The 16,763-nt window shown below is 40.5% G+C and overlaps 1 protein-coding gene across 7 annotated transcripts in view; it reads right to left on the bottom strand.

Moving 5' to 3' along the window:
• Positions 1–16,763, bottom strand: part of sept9b (septin 9b) — a 75,564-nt gene that overhangs the window by 4,088 nt on the left and 54,713 nt on the right. For 6 of the 7 annotated variants that reach the window (XM_044189041.1, XM_044189040.1, XM_044189039.1 and 3 more), the window contains 7 exons: positions 13,656–13,841; positions 9,816–9,944; positions 9,544–9,625; positions 8,962–9,099; positions 4,807–4,924; positions 2,211–2,306; positions 1,814–1,910 (listed from right to left, as the gene is read on the bottom strand). In XM_044189041.1, the coding sequence (XP_044044976.1) occupies positions 1,814–1,910; positions 2,211–2,306; positions 4,807–4,924; positions 8,962–9,099; positions 9,544–9,625; positions 9,816–9,944; positions 13,656–13,841 (846 nt within the window). Of the gene's footprint in view, positions 1–1,813; positions 1,911–2,210; positions 2,307–3,159; positions 3,424–4,806; positions 4,925–8,961; positions 9,100–9,543; positions 9,626–9,815; positions 9,945–13,655; positions 13,842–16,763 lie in introns of those variants that run through there. The other variant, XM_044189042.1, reaches the window with a different exon arrangement.

A 16,763-nucleotide genomic window follows, 5' to 3' on the forward strand; every position in this document is an offset into this window, starting at 1 on the left:
GCAAGCTAAGAAATGTCATCTTTTTTCAGGGAGTACAAATGCCTTGTTTTAGCTTGAACTAAATGCATTTCTGAGGTTCAAGTAGGACCAATGTAACCCTTCAATGTAACCCTTCATTATTAGTAAAATAATAATAAAATGAGTTGCAACAGCAAACACTTGCCCACACTTGTGATCCACTATGTTGGTTTAATGATTTTAAGCAGAGGTGGAAGAAGAAACTTTACTTTTAAACTCTACTTAAGTAAAAGTATATAGCAAGTTAAAAATACTCCATTACAAGTAGGCTTAAAGTCATAATTATCACCAAATACTCATGTATCAAAAGTAAAAGTACGTTGACCCTGTGACTGATAGATTATTAGATTGTTAACATTAAGCCATTAATACATAATTAGTAGTATTATTATTAGTAGTATTTAACTGTTGTAGCTGGTTGAGGTGCAGCTAATTTTAACTTTATATACAGTTAAGTAGTTTAGTCCAGTGGTTTTAAGGGTCGTGGCCCCCTCCAAATGGGGTTGTGAGATGATTAATGGGGTAGGTATGAAAAAAAACAAAACATCTGCTATGCAAATTTGTAGTTTTTTTTTTAAAGATGTTCTCTAATCTTTGCTTATGATGAAATACTGGATAATGTTACCTCTTTGTGCCTCGAACAGGTATTACAAGGGACCCCAACTAGACACAGCTTTTTTGTAAGGGGTTTTGTATTGTATTTTATAAGCTTATATGTTATTTAATGTAAAAAATTTGGAAAGTAACTATCAACAGTCGGTGGTTCCCAACCACACTGAATCACAGATGAAATAGACAGACAGCTTTCTAGATTCTACAGTCTGAATAATTTACAAGGTATAAAAATGGTTTATTTTTATTAAGTGATTTATATTTTACAATGCATTTATAGCACAGCCAATAAACTAGAGCACTACAGAAGAGTGTGCTGAAGTGCATTCTGGGAAGGAGACAGTAATTTGTTTAACAGTGATAGTCCCCTGTCCAGGCCTCCTTCAGCCGTCTTATTGTCCTCCAATCATACTTTCACTCCCCATCCAGACAGCTCTTGCTCTCTCTCTCTCTCTCTCTCTCTCACACACACACACACACTCACAGGTGAGGTAAAGATATTCACTTGCTAAGAACCTCCTTGGCAGTGTGAGCCTGCAACACAGGCCAGCAAATGTAAACTGTATCAAAGTAACTGCGTGCTAGAGTGTGTGAGGCAGTGTGTGTGTTTTATGTTCCTGTCTGTTATCCCAATGGACAGAGAAAGTCCTTGTAAATCTCTTCCTCTTGTCTCATACATCTCCCTAGTTACAGACTCAGAGAGACGTATGTAAACAAACGCCTGGTAGTCAAACAACAGACAGTTAAACCAGCCGGCCAGATTTTAAAGCTGCAGTTCATAACTTTCCACATGTTGAAAATTCACCAAAAATGAGACTGTCATCTTCTTTGCGAAGCTGTTTCACCCTGATATTGTTGGTACGTTGTGCAAATGATATCAGCTGACCAGGTAGCATGCATGTGGTTACATCATCTATCAGAGTGATATAGTTAGATGGCCTTGGCACTGCCCAGGTGAGACCCAGGTGTGAGTACGGTAAATGAGATGTTTTAGTGTTTGACCAAATTCCACCATGCAGATGGACATTATAATATATTATTAGGCCAATTTGTTATATATGTATGCAATTTTTTATGTATGCCATTATCCTGCCAAACAGACATTAGAAAATGATTCACCAGGCTGTGCAATTTATGTGTGTGTGTGTGTGTGTGTGTGTGTCTTAGGATTCATGTGTATTACCCTCTATGGTGCCCCATTTTGTTTTCCTTCCCAGAATCCTCTTGCCGTTCACCTGGTACTCCTGGTCACTGCCCACAACAGCAAAAGGGATCATCTCCTGTTGAGGGCACACACGCAAACACACACAAATGCACAAAGTCATTGAAGTGTTACCAGTGATTTGTTTTCAGGTCACGCTTTGGTTGTTTACCTGCTGTAATGGACAATCATGGCGTTTAATATTTCCCAAATAAATACAGGAAAGAAGAGGAGACAAAAAGAAGAAATTACATCTAACAAAGGCTTGAAGTTAAACCTGCAAAATACACATTTGTGATTTCTATGTCAAGTGCTGAAGATAACCTCTTACTGTGGCTGTTGAAATCTGAACTGACTGAACCCGACACTGTGAACTTACTCTGATTTTGTCATTGATCAGCCTGTCCTCTGCATCCTCGTCAAACTCTTTCTGCGGGTAAACATCAATTCCGTTGGCTCGCAGCTCTTCCCTAATCTACACAAAGCCAAGCACAATGACACACAGAAACATTACATCAAATTGGCTTAAGATACATAGAAACAGCACACAAAGTTATCTTATATACTATATAACTGACCACACTAAAGCAGTCTTTAAAGTCTTGGTAATCAAATTTCAGAGAGGTTTTTCTCAAAATTACTGAACATCATAAAACATCATTACACAAAGACAAAGGTTTCTGTAATGAGAGCTGAAGTCCGAATGGCAAACAAAAACAAACCCAAACCCTTCATCCATCATCTGACCATCCTAGCCCTTGCCCTGCAGCCAACATCAAAGTCAATCAGTCACCATAACACGCAAACACACTTGATGCTTGGACTGAATCCTGGTTAGGGTATTTAAGTTTGCGCCGGAATCTTGAATAGAAGCTGTTCTGACCCACTAGAGGACTTAAATAAACACTCAGTTATGTTTTACTGGCTGTTGACACTAAATGGTTCCTAATATCCTCGACACGGAGGAGTTAACATGGAGGTTAACCGCTCTTAGGAAAAAAATACATCCAGACAGAGGTATGGCTTATAAAATGGCCACCCCTATTCTCTGTATGTCTTTATAATGACTGGAACTCAGGCACTGACGTAGAAAAATAGACAGACAAGCTTCTGGGAGAAATGTCCTTTTAATGAATGACTGTTCACTCCCACAATTACTACTCTGACAATTTCCACTTGGTCCTTGATCAAACATTTCATTGTTTATCCTTGGAAGCTTTCTCAGGCTTACATTATAGGATGCAAACCAAGTGAAATTCTACAAAAAAAAGCCACATCAACTGTTGGTTAGAGGAATGTGAACAGACACTCACAGCTGGACACACGAGGACATTTAATAGAAAAACCCCTTTTATTCGGTTTGCATGTCAAGTTGCTGCAGGGAAAATAAGAAAAAAAACATTTGGTACGAAAAGCTCTTAGTCAATCTTCAGGGTCATGCAGAGCATGTGCGGCCAACCAAAACAATCCAGCTACAAGCCCTGTGGCTTCCATTCTCTGCCAGGGCTTGGTCCAGTCCCTGCTTTGTTCTTATTGGACGGTGTTACAGGCATCAGGGGGGAAACGGTAGCCAAGACACCCATCGTGCTTCTCTAAAATGAATAAAGCTGTTAGTGAAGTCTGTAGTCTTGGAAGGAGTGATGGAGAGATGAAGGAAATGACGGAGGAAGGCAGGTGGCTGTCTGCCTCCTGTGGATTGAGAATTATCTAACAGAAACACACCGAGGAAGGGATGCATGGGATGACCGTTTAAGACTCAAGCAAGGTGGAGCAAGAATCTGTTGTAGCAGGGAAAGCCATGATAAGGAGGTGACGGCTGTGACATTACTGTGGAGGATTATCAGCCCGAGGAGTGTCATGGCACGTTAGTTGACTATAAATAAGACTGTAACATACCAATTAAGCAAAATGAAAGAACAACAAGTGACTAGCCTACTGCTAGGTCTAAAATCTGCCATTCAAATGAAAGCTGCATACCTTTCCAATGTTTGGTCTGTATACATTTGCTGACTTTGGCAATGTAGGTTTGTTTATTGTGCCAGAGCTTGTGATTTAAAATTGTACAGTTCTGAACATATTGAAAGACTAAGAGTCTACAGCCATGCTAGGTGCTCTGTGAGGCTGTACTTAGGCACAGTAGTGCTTTGAGCTAAATGCTAATGTCAGCATGCTAACATGTTCACAATGACAATGACAATGAATGTGTCTAAAAAAAAAAGAAAAGAAGCAACATTTAAAGATGAGCAAACTGTAAACTGAAAAGAGCTTTGATTATCACAGAAGTATCAAAAACATGGAAATTTACTTGGATTATTTGTAGAAACAATGAATATTCATTGTTCACTAAAATGCTACTTTCTAGCTCCTTTCATTCTGTTGTTTCAGAGAGGTCACGTTTTTTTCCATGTACCACACAGTGGAGAGCTCTCTGAACTTAGCTGACTTGTACGATCACCCAGTAATTCACTGGTAGTGAAGGGCCCGCCTGCTCGGTTGGCAACTGGGCCGAGGTTCCCCATCTAAAAAAGAGCCAGACTCAAGAGTTGTGGAACGCCGCTCAGTAAATAAATGCTTCAAATAAATAGTTCTTAAATGTTTCCGTCTGGCATGACTTTCGAAGTGTTACAGTTATAGAGATGATACAGTATTTCCCAGGATGGGTACAACGTGGGTTTGCACAGATGGTTTTTGTTTGTGGTGTCTGGCAGCTCTTCATATGTTACCGACCTGTGGTTGTGGATATGCATACACGTGTGTTTGTGAGGAGAATCTGCCAACTGTTTGACCTACTGATGCAGTCATCCATTTATTTTAAGCTTACTTTAAAGACATGCTGCAGGTTTTGGCAGGTGTGATGGGAGGACGACATTAACCAAAGTAACATGTGAAAACCAACTCCACACACGCACACTGTATTTTCAGACACTTGTAAAAGCACCTCATCCATCCAAACACATACATGCACTCCCTCTCACCGTCTGTTTAAAGTAGTCCCTCTCCTCCAGGGTGAGCGTGTCGGCCTTGGCGATGACGGGAACGATGTTGACCACCTTACTGAGACGCCTCATGAACTCCACATCCAGAGGCCTCAGACTGGAGGAAGATAGAGATGACAGAGTACAACTTCATTTCATGCATAAATGTCTATAACTATATGTGTTTGTGGTTAGGATGCTCCAAATTAAGGTGTCTTGGGCTGCAGGAGGAGCCAGCAAGTAAAAAACGGAAAACAACTCACAAAAGAAAATATCTTCTACTACAGGAAGTTACAGCATGTGAATTCCTTAGAGATGAATGTAATGAAACACAGTAACCACTAGAGGGCAATCATGATCTATTTCATTACATTCAGTCCACCCTGGCTTCTCATGTTGACACTCAGCATGCTGCATTAACATATGCTGCAGTGTCATTCATATACTCACTGAAACCATTGTCCTGTTACACTCTCCTACTGTGGGTAATGTCAGTTAACTGAAAAAGAGCTTGCACATTCATTTTGAGGGTTAATGCATAAAACAGTCAGTCTAATGCAGCTCTTTGTTTGCTGTCTCCCATTATTGTATTATTGCAGTGTTTTCAAGTAAGGCTTTCACATTTCTCCTGTAACAGCCTTATGATTGTGCCTAGTGAAGCACTGATTAGCCCTGTCCTTATATCCTTTGAACTGTTCTGCACTGCTGTTCTGGTCCCTGTATGTTTCCTATTTCTCTCTGCCCTCCATGTTTTTTTCTGTCTCAACGTTGCCTCCAGTTGCTCCTCCAGACAGACTCCCCTCATGCTGTCTGCTCTGCCCTCCAATTAGCCCCAGCCAAGCCAGGCCAGCCTGGTTCAAAGACCCAGGGGCAGCTGGAGGAGAGGCCTGGCTGGCTCTCCACAATGACTGACAAGCATGTCACCATGTACATAGGACGAAACACAGGGGAACATGTGTTGCACAGAGTGAGAGAGCGGAAAGGAGAAACAGAGCTGCACAAAGGTAAAGAGAGATGACACAGTAAGTGATGCATTCAACCAGAGATAGAGAGCACTACATTGTTATGCATTTTTCATACTGAGGGGGCAAATGGCATGTGTCATATGCATTCAGAGAGCTAGGATAGCAAGAAAAAAAGACAAGAGGTTGATGATCTATGTGTTGATATTTATCAAATATAAATTACGTAACTGCATACGTCTATGTACAGATGCAAGAATGTACAAATGTACAAATTATCGTGTGAGCTGCTTCATTTGCATGAATGAGCATACATGCACACTTTCATGTGTACAAATGTATCTTTGCACATGAACATATGCAGTATGGACAGTAAATATGTATGTGTGCATGCATGCACAGATGTCCACTTAAATACCTGCTTGTGTGCACAAATTCTGCTTTTTATGTGGTTGAAGAAAAAAAATAGCAGTCTTGCTTATTTAATTTGAGAACGATAAGCTCTGCGGTCAAATTAGAAGTGGAGAAAACAGACAAGCACAGTGCAGATAGCTTTCTTCTTTCCTATAATAGATCAGAAACCAGCTCTGAATTGATGAGAATCAAAGTGCAGCTTTCTTTTTTCTTAGGGAGACATGTTAAATGAAGTAACAACAAGACTGCCCAGAGGGAAAACAGTGTGGCTGACTCTGCCATTATCAGAAATGGCCGCCAATGCCAAGACTGTGTTCTGCTTCGCTGAGCACAGTTCATCTATCTGAAACCACAGAAGCAACTTGAAAGCAAATTGCTGACATGGAAATTACATTAGAGCCTCGATAAACACAAACTGCTGTTTAAATCGCTTCAGACAAAAAGACAATAAGCCCCACCCACCCACCCAGCATATCTCCAGTGATAAAGGGCCTATAAGAGCTACCAGGGAAGTTCTCTCATCATATTCCTGCTCGTCATTCTTGGGCTGTGGTCACATGGCAGAGGCGTCCAGAGGCTTTTGGCACTGTGTCTATGTAATTGGTAACAGACCCTAATTTAAAACTTCAACTGGCATTTCTGTGTGAAATGAAAAAGGGAAAATAAGCAAAAAGAGAATAATAGAGAACGAGTTCTTAGATTTATTCCAGCACTTTCTTTTCCTCATGAACAAGGCTAAAAAAACTTGTCCAGCACAAATTAAAATTGTTATGCAAATTAAATTGTTATGTTGTTGTGTTATGTTGTTTATTTAAGGTTCAAACTAATTTTTTGGTGCGAAGAAAGTTTGATTGCAAATATGTACTGTATGTTGCACATTGTAAGTCTCCGTATCGAAACATATGCACACATACATACTTGAAAACATGTTTTGACATGGATCATCTCTATGCCAGGTCACAACAGTAGCCCCAACAGATGTATCCTTTGTTCTGCCTACAACTCTCTGGTTGGCTGTAAAGAAGACTTCCACTTCCTGACAGATGTTTGCATCTTTGCTTTCAGAATGAGTGTGTGTGAATGTGAATGTGTATTTTTATGTATTCATGAACATGTTTCAGTAAAGTGTGCATGTCTGGGATGTTTATGTGTGTGGGGGTAGTGACACTTTGCATATAGCCTGATTAGAGACAATGTTTGAGAATGTAGGAGCTGAGAGAAGGAAGCAATACAGATTCACAATGAAAGAGAGAGAGGAGAGCGGTTTGGGTGTTGTTGAACTGGCTGAACTGAGCAGCTGTAAGCAAGATGACACACAAACACATTCAGGGCATCCACATAAGTTTAGTTATACAAGTGTTAGAATGCCTACTGCCCACTTGAGTCCACTACACGCTGTGCTTTACATGAACAGGGATACGCACAAACACACACATTCTCTGAAGTAGCAGGTGTGGCGACAAGAGCAGATGATGAGGGGGTCTGTCAAACAGCGGGACACACAGACACACACATGTCATCCCCCACTCATAGAGAGAGCAATTAAGTGGACAACTGTTGAGTACTGGTGCGCAGAAATATGAAGCATCAGTGGATGGAGCTGTCACAGAGATATGCGGTCAGATGGTTAGTGAATGAGTGTGTGTGTGTTTACAGTTGGTGCGCATGGGTGTTTTGTGCGCTTTTATCTGCATGTGTGCAATACAATACTCCTTTCAAGATTCCTCTACCAACTATAAATTCTCTGTGTGTGCATTGGGCCTTGCTGTGCATCTGCATGTTTGGCTGTACGTCCTCCTTGACCCTCAGTGCACATGAGGTCACACCACTCATCACTGTTAAATCGGACAAATTACGACTTTGAGAAAAAGACCCTAATCACTGACAAAGCAGCAGGAGAGATGTGATTTATATTATGACATGTAAGTGAGGCCACCTGGTTGTTTAGAAAGACACGTGTGTTCTGCCAAGACACTGTAAGGACACTTTGGGCATGGCTCGGTTTTGTTTCTGCAGAGCCTTTCTTCGATTAATTTACTGACACATCTTGTGCCAAATGACAGTATCACTATTGTTACAGGTCCCCACAAGTGCTTCGGCTCCAAATATAGCCTTTTGCTGGCACACAGGCTCATCAAAATGTGTCTCTTGTCTCTGACCACTGTCATGTTGGACTAACCACTTGTATCCAGATGAATAATGAAGGCACTGAATCAATAATCAAATCCAGACCTTTGATGCAGCACTTAGCAGCAGATTAGGCTGTTGGTAGATTGAAGAAAGTTAGACATGGTGAGGCCACACAATTTCATACACTTTAGTGGTAAATACATTAATCAGTAAGCCTATAATCAACATGCTCAGGTAAAAGGTTAGCATATTTCATATAAATAAGTATAATATTGCCTAAACCACTACAATTTCTCCTACTCAAGATAAGGCACTCGCTACATCCTGACAATCGTTTCCCTGACTCTCTACCTCCCTCAGCTATGAGAACTGTGGAGTCCAATTTCTTTGTGAAATCTGACTCTTCAAGTGATACTTCAGTGTCTCTGAGGAGAGAATGAGTTCCACATGTGGTCACTAGAGAGAGAAGGATGATAAAGAAAAGCTGGAGAAGGACGTGGTTAAAGAGCTGTGGACAGACAATGGATCAGGGGAGATTCCCAGAAGGCCTGATTTGTCTCTGCAGCTGTGGGAGAAACTGGTGGAATGAGGAACAAAAAGTTGGGCATTTAGTCACAAAGGTGTGTGTCTCTTTAATATTTAATCTTACCAGTGGCCTGTGGGAGGTATGAAGTATATGCAGCAGTGAACCCTGGAGTCTGAGATCCTCTTCTTCCTATTGATGTTGATTTCCTCCTGCAGGTAGGCTTCATACTGGTCATTGATGAACTTCATAATGGGCTGCCAGCTGACAAAGGAAACCGTTCAGGAATGAAAAGCTAACTTTGCATTAGCCCACAGTCAATACCTCTTGCTTACAGTTATTCAAGTTATGGCAGTGATGAATAATGCGGTACTCTAGTTTCACGCAGAGTTATGTTCTTAAACTTTATACTATATATTCTTAAAGAATGTGAGTTGCTAAGTCAGTCACAAGCATTTTTTCATTTTGCCTCTATAATAATTAGAACATCATCATCAGTCATGTTGTCCAATGCAGCTTCCCTCTCGATTACATAAAACATATTTTTAATGTACAGCCCATTTCAAGCATTTCCTGTGGTATATAAAATTCTAAAATGAAAAAATTGGCTTTGATAACCAGAGTGAATAAGTAACCATACAAATGCAATGACGGAAATGACTTTACTAACAGCTACTGAGCTCTTCAGATAAAGTAACCTCAGCTCACCAGTTTTCATTGTTGATCTGATCCCCAAAGCCCGGAGTATCAATTACGGTCAGCTTCATCCTGACTCCTTTCTCCTCAATATCTACATAACGAAAAGCTATTTAATTAGAATTTCTTTTGGACACACACACACACACACAGAAAGACAACAAGCAAAATAGATTAGTAGTATGATAGAGCAGCAGGAAACACACGTTAATAATAATAATAATAATAATAACAATACTATAAATATTTCGGCTGTAGGCTACTAAACAAGAACACTGGCCAACCGTGACTGATGGACTTGATCTCGATGGTCTTGGGGATCCTCTCCTCCGGGTCGGGCTGCACCGACTTACGGCTCACCTTGGATTTGAACAGAGTGTTCATCAGAGTGGACTTTCCCAGGCCGCTTTGCCCTGATCAGGAAAACACAGACATACACAACAGTTAGAGAAACTGGGAACACATTCATTCGTGGTTTTAACCCTAGACGGTCACAATCGCAAACTCATTGAAGACAAAAGTTTCTTGTAAGCTTTTGTTCGCCCCAAAAAACTGAAGAAGACTGAATATGCCCATGACATCAGCGCTAATATATGAGTTGTGTAATGAGTGTGTGTGTGTGCATAAGTGTGTTAATAGACCATGACAATAGCAGGACAGCTGCAGGGTCTGACAGACAAGCTGTACACCACGCACACACGTGCGCCCGTACATGTCTTTTTGATTGTAAAATAAACATGAATTCAACATAGTGAGGCTGAGGACTATCATTCCATTTTTACCTACTGTCTAACCACTTAACTTATAGAAAACTGTGCTTTCAAAATATATTTAAAATATTTTCCACTCAGGGACAGATTAAGCCAGGAAGACAAGTCTACAGGGTGACTGAGAAAATTCCTGAAAAAAGTGACTTTACTGATTTTACAATGTTGCTTTATATATTCATGACATTTCTTGTTTGCTATTCCTTGGAAACACATACAGGTATTTTGTTCTTATTTGTACTAAACATAACAGATGGATAGGGTCCCCTAAAGTGGACCAAAAATAGGTAATATATTAGTAAGAACATTTTTTATTTGATTTTAGTCCTTGTTTTGAAATATTTAGAATCTTGAAAGAATCGTTCATTGTGATTGAATAATTCTTGGGATACACACATACATATGCACACACACACCAACTCCTGAGCCTATTTAATTTCCTCTCCTGTCCTCTGCTCACAGCCCCGATGGGCATCCACTGTGGCGTGTGGAGCATTGCCAAGCTGCCAGGCTGTCTGTGACACCCAGGGCGGCCTCTTCCACCACACTCTCTAAGTCTCTGTCACACACTTGCTCTTTCACACACACACACACACACACACACACTCTACATTCAGTCTACTCAGTCGCATGCATTCACCCCCACGCACTCTGTGTCTCTCTCTCTCTCTCACACACTGAGAAACCCTTGCAGCCCTCTCTGTGTGGTGGAAATCAAAAGGTCAGCTGGCTGAGGGCAGGGATTAGGCAAATGCATCTTATAGAGGAGACCACAGTGGACAGGGCCAAGACCACAGCTGCTCTAACCTTTCACTAGCCACCCAAGTGACAACTCTGTTAGCCAAAGGAAACTTTATTAGAACCACAAAAGACGGCCTAGTTTTATTATTTTTTTATTTCTATCCTACATTATCCTGCCGTTCTTCTTGTAACTCATTTACATAAGCGACTAAGAATCTAACAGGCAAAGAAAGCTTATTAAACCTACGGTGAAAAATAAGTATCTGACTGCATACTATAGCAGTGTGCAAAGGGGTGAACACAATATCACAAACACCTCTATAATCTCAGGCACCCCAGTGTCTGAAAAGTGACAAAAGAAAGTCAAACATCTATTAAACCAAAGGGATTGAAGTTTCTCAGGATTTTATTAGCCAAGCGCAAAAGGCAGGTCAATACTGGCCTTACAGTGACAAATAGGACTCCAATGAGGTGTTAGGCAACTATCTGTCAACACATTACAGAGAAGAACGTTCTACATTGCTACACTACAGTATAAGAAAGCTCTATTTGGCAACCAAAACTCATTTCATGCAGGTTTAAACTCATCTTTGTTATTTTCTATTGTAAACTTTTATTGTATTCTACTCCAGTATACCCGGTATGAGAGTATTATTTCACAACACAGTGTTATATCATCTCACAGCACAAGTTTCATTTATCCTCGAGGTGTCGGAGCAATACAAGTGGATACATGTCAGCGTTATGTAGAAATGTGCAGTTAAATAGTGCTGTTTTACTGAGGTACTTTACTTTGTTTATTCCCACAAATGAACATTAACTCAGTCATATTGCCACTTCCTCACTAAAACTCGGTCTTACACTTTCACTTAATTTCCCAAAATCTATAAATCAACATGTCTGTTTTGATGAACAACATTAGTCCATATGCAACAAATCCATGTTTGTCATGCTATGGTATGTCTCCTTGGAGGTGCACTGACATGCCATCTAGCTGTGTGCACAAAACACTGCCCTGCAGGGCCTGAAATCAGACTGCACTCTGCAACTACCACCATGTCCATATGAACCAAACATACACACCAAGGCTTAAGAATCAAATTGGGATGTAACTGAGGCTCTTCAACGTATTCTTGTTGAGTAAACTGTACCTCGGTGTGTGATAAAAACACATTTTGATTCTTTTCTCTGTAGACAACATGTGCATAGGTTTGTTTCTGTTTTATATATGTCCGCCTGCATGCATGTACACAGGTGCATTCATGGGCAATAGTGTGTGCATGTAAGCGTGCACAGACTTGATGGTGGGACCTAATTGGCGGTGTAAGCTTCAGCTTGTCAGAGTAATCGCCATCATTATGCCACTTTCTCAGCCTGACAGCCTCCTTTTATCCACTCAAGCGTGTGTGTGTGTGTGTGTGTGTGTGTGTTTGTTACATCATGGATACGCAAAGAAAAGAGCTTGTTGAGGAAGGCACCATGCTGCCTGATTCTTAAGAGAACAAGAACCGCATATACAAAACACATGCAGATTTTTTATTTCTTTGTTTTTTATGACTGAATCAAAGGACAGCTGAGGAGAAGTTTCATGATAAATTTAATGAATAAAAAGGTATTTTTCAGGTTAGAGAATCTGCAAACTAAGCATGCTGTGAATGACATCCTGTTTTATGTGAAAGTGAGAATCAATGTACAGTAAGTGCTTAAGTTCACTTAAGTTGACTTATACTGTATGTTATATATTTTAGCTTAAGGGATGCTGTAGCACCATCAGAAAGAATCCAACATGCTATTTTCTTTGTTCTGCATTTTGTGCTGTTGCTGCCTAAATTGAAAATGTTTTAAATGATTACCATCTGATCTTTTTTTGCTGAATTCAATACTGAGTCAATAAAGGTTGCAAACATTTGGAAGCAATTACAGTTTCATGTCCTCTCGGATACATCTGTGTCGGTTTAGATTTCAGGAGTTTTATCCAAATCTAACATGAAGCCATAATCAAGCCCAATGTCAGGCTCAAGGTCAGGCTGGATGGGAACAGCTAAACAAATCCTTGACCAACCTTTTCTCATAAACAATATCTTTTTACATGCAGTTATTTAGCATTAGCAACACCACCTTTTACAGTTTCATACAACACCTACCCATGGTAACTAAAGCAGAATTAAGTCATGGTTGTGTTCAGGCATGTAAAACCACTTGGTTAGGGTAAGGGAAAGATTGTTGCTATGGTTAAGTTTGTGGCCCGTCCATCTTGACATCACTGTGCTATCGTCACACTACTTCTGGCACTAAATGTTGACAGTGAAGGTAAATTGCTATTGCAAATTAGTTGCATATGGATGTAATTTGTGGAAAACAAGGTTAGGATTAACAACACAAAATGCAGGGAAAAGTCAAGGGGACCAAACGGTTCCTGAAGGACTATGAATTTATATAATGATTTTTTTTTCCAAATTGGAAAAAGCCAAGAACATGAGAGCAAAGGTTCTACCCATGTAGCTGTTGTTCTGGGTGTTTTTTTAGTTGCTTCTTAGTTGCAGATAACAATGAAACTTTTGAACCATGTTTTTATTACACGTTGAATTAAATGTGTGGCGTCTACGTCAGACTTACCCACAACCATGATGTTGAGCTCGAAGCCCTGCTTCATGGCCTTCCTCCTCATCTGCTCCAGGATGGCATCGATGCCCACGTAACTGAAATCACTGCCATGGGTCTTCTCCCCCTTACCTTGCGGGTTGGGGTGGTGGGGCTTGGCGGACTCAGACATGTTGCTGTGGCTCAGATTGACCTCTGACCCTGAAGGATGCAGATTAAAGAAAAAAGACAACAAAATATAAAAAGATGTTAATTCATGTCTTTGATTTCTATGTTAAGTACAAAGGTTCAATGTACAAGCACAAAGCATGATTTTTTTTCTTTGAAAGCAGTTAAATGTACTAAGTGTACAGATCGGTAATACAAATGTTGGCAGTGACTTAAAAAAGCAACTGCACGACTCCGACTACATAAATGCAACTGAAAACATTAACTGCAGAATACACCAAGTTCAGTGTGAAGGCCCATACTGATTTCAGCAGTTCATTTCCTGTGTGAAACAGGATATACCAGACTTAAAATTCACATTTATGAGCACTCACTCACCTTTATGCAAGACAATACTGAAAGGTAATAATCTGTCAACAGGAAGACACATGCGCACATATGTGCAGATGTGCATCTACACATAAAAAAAACAAGATAAACTTTCCCCTAACTGTTCAATAAAGAATTATTGTTTTCCCAGTGGTCCTTACTCCAGTGCATACAGTCAACTGTAAAACTAACCAATAAATCATATGCAAACAGGCACACATCTGCTCCTTAATGTTGCATAAAGTTCGAATAGCAACCACAAGAGAAATCCTGACTTTTCAGAAATAAATGATGTGGAAGTTGTAACCATAGTGAAGCAGCACAGCTGTAGATTAGAGGTGAATTTCATAATCATAAAAGAATTAAGAAGGCAAAACGGACAGACCTTGTTGGGAGACAGAAGAGCTGCCAACTACAAATCACGGCTTACCTCACTTTAAGGAGGATCAATTGCTAGAAGACGACGGCTATGTGCCAAGGCACCTCTGCAACAAGCAAACTGAAGCTCAACTCTGCCAAATGTGCTAGTATGTGCTTGCAGCAGCAGAGACTCAAACTCTTCTTAATGTAGGAGGAGACAACATTTCCTGTGCTGTGACAGAAACTTGTGGTATCGTCTGTGTGAGATTTGCAGTCAGAGACACTCCAAACCACAGACATATGTACCTGAAGCTTAATGGGGCCAGCCATCCTGACTATATCCTTCTCTGGGTGAGCAGCCGGCACGCAGTTTAGGTTTTTTTGGGGTCTATCATTTTTTCTCAGACAGAAAATAGTTCAAAGCACCAGCATCTGTAAGGTTTTTGCTGAAGCATACAGAAGCCATTGTTGCCTTTTGCAACATTGTTTGCCTGTTGTGATATGAATATAAATGAAGCACAAATAACAGTGGAACATTTGCTGATATCTAACATTCCTGCTCATAGTTTTATCTTCCTGGGCCCTTAGATAAGACAGAAAGTGTGAGATGGAGTACAGGAGAAAGTGGGAGGTTCTAAAAGACATGGGATCTCGCTAAAGTATCGCTAGAGTATCAATTTTCCAGTTTTTACTACCACTATAAAGTAGAGACTTTCCAAAAGAAAATAATCCCTTCTTTGGCTCTCTGTGATTTTGTTGTGGGAAAAGTGTTGCTAATAACCACTTTGTGCATCCCTTGAAGCATTGTGGGGGCTTTTAATTTAAGGGCACAACTGTGACATGGCTCACAGAAAACACAAACACACATTTACACACTGAGGGAGGTTGAAAGTTGATGGTATATCTCAAAAGTGTAACCACCTCTTAATTAAACAAAATTAATGAATTAGCATGTAGCCTATGATCATAGCCTTTTCTACTTCACACATGTGCACTAACATGTGCGATGCAGTGTACATGAATATGCATTAACATCACAATCTCATCCTCCACAGCTTCAAAATCCAATGCAATGGGAGTATTGATGAGTCAGCTGAATATCTCTGAACTCAATACCCTATTCTTCTCCAAGCAAGACAAAAGAGCCACAATGTTGGACCATGAGGAAGGGTACCACACCTTCAACAAGGTCTCCAACTTTCAATTCTGAGACAGTCTAATGGTTAACTGATGAACTGTGTTGTGATACCACATGTGGCTTGGCTAAAACTCAATAAATCCATTGCTAAAATCTTGGGAAAATAAGTAAAATCCATCCCCCTGTGCCCATCATCAGTCAGTAAATGATCAGTATACAAGGTTTTGTTTTTGCGCAATAATTTCCACAACCAAAGAGGCCATTTCCCTAGGACATTCATTTTATCAGTTAAAAAAAAGCAATGCTGACATTCAGGAGTACAGTTCCGTCTGTGCTGTAATGTGAACCTCATCAAGGTGAGCTGATTTAGTGCTGCATCGCTGTCCTCAAGAAACCCTGACACAGAAAAGCAGTGTCTTGGAAGTGATACAATAATCCTGAGGTATTTGGATCAATTTATCTTTAGCCTGTGAGATGGGTTTGCAAATGTTTGCATAGTGTCAGAAAGTGTTGTTTGGCTAACCCTACACTGAACTCTATTACATTGACCCGACTGCATCAGTAGCCTTTTGAGTGACAGAATGCAGATTAGCTCTAATGACATAGCCTACTCCAGGTCTACAGCCAAACTGCCTCCTGGGCACCATGACCATACCAGCCCTGGGCCATCTGCTGTCTTACAAGGCTGCTTTCTATGAATAGACAGTCACACTCTAGCAGAGGCAAAAACACAGACATAGCAGCAAGAACTTGCAAATGCGAGATGCACATGAACACATGCAACCGAAAAGGGAAGAACAAAACGGCAGTGCCAGGAGAGTCGAAAATGTTACCGAGCCCGACAACCACCCTGCTGCTTTGATATTCACTTCTCTTTCTCATGTAGTCCAACAGAGCATTTTCATTTTCATCAGCACCGCTTCCTAACCCTTTTCATTCTCAGGGCTAGGGATGAGCTGGTCATTAGTAATCGTCTTTCACTGTTTTTTTTACATAATTGTTTATGTACTGGAGTGACAGTTCTGCTATTTCCATCCACAACAGCCTCTAAAGTGTCTCTTCATGAGTCAGAGCTGCTTTTGAGTGCT

The sequence above is a fragment of the Siniperca chuatsi genome, linkage group LG3 (genome assembly GCF_020085105.1).
Source record: "Siniperca chuatsi isolate FFG_IHB_CAS linkage group LG3, ASM2008510v1, whole genome shotgun sequence".
In the NCBI taxonomy this organism is placed as follows: domain Eukaryota; kingdom Metazoa; phylum Chordata; class Actinopteri; order Centrarchiformes; family Sinipercidae; genus Siniperca; species Siniperca chuatsi.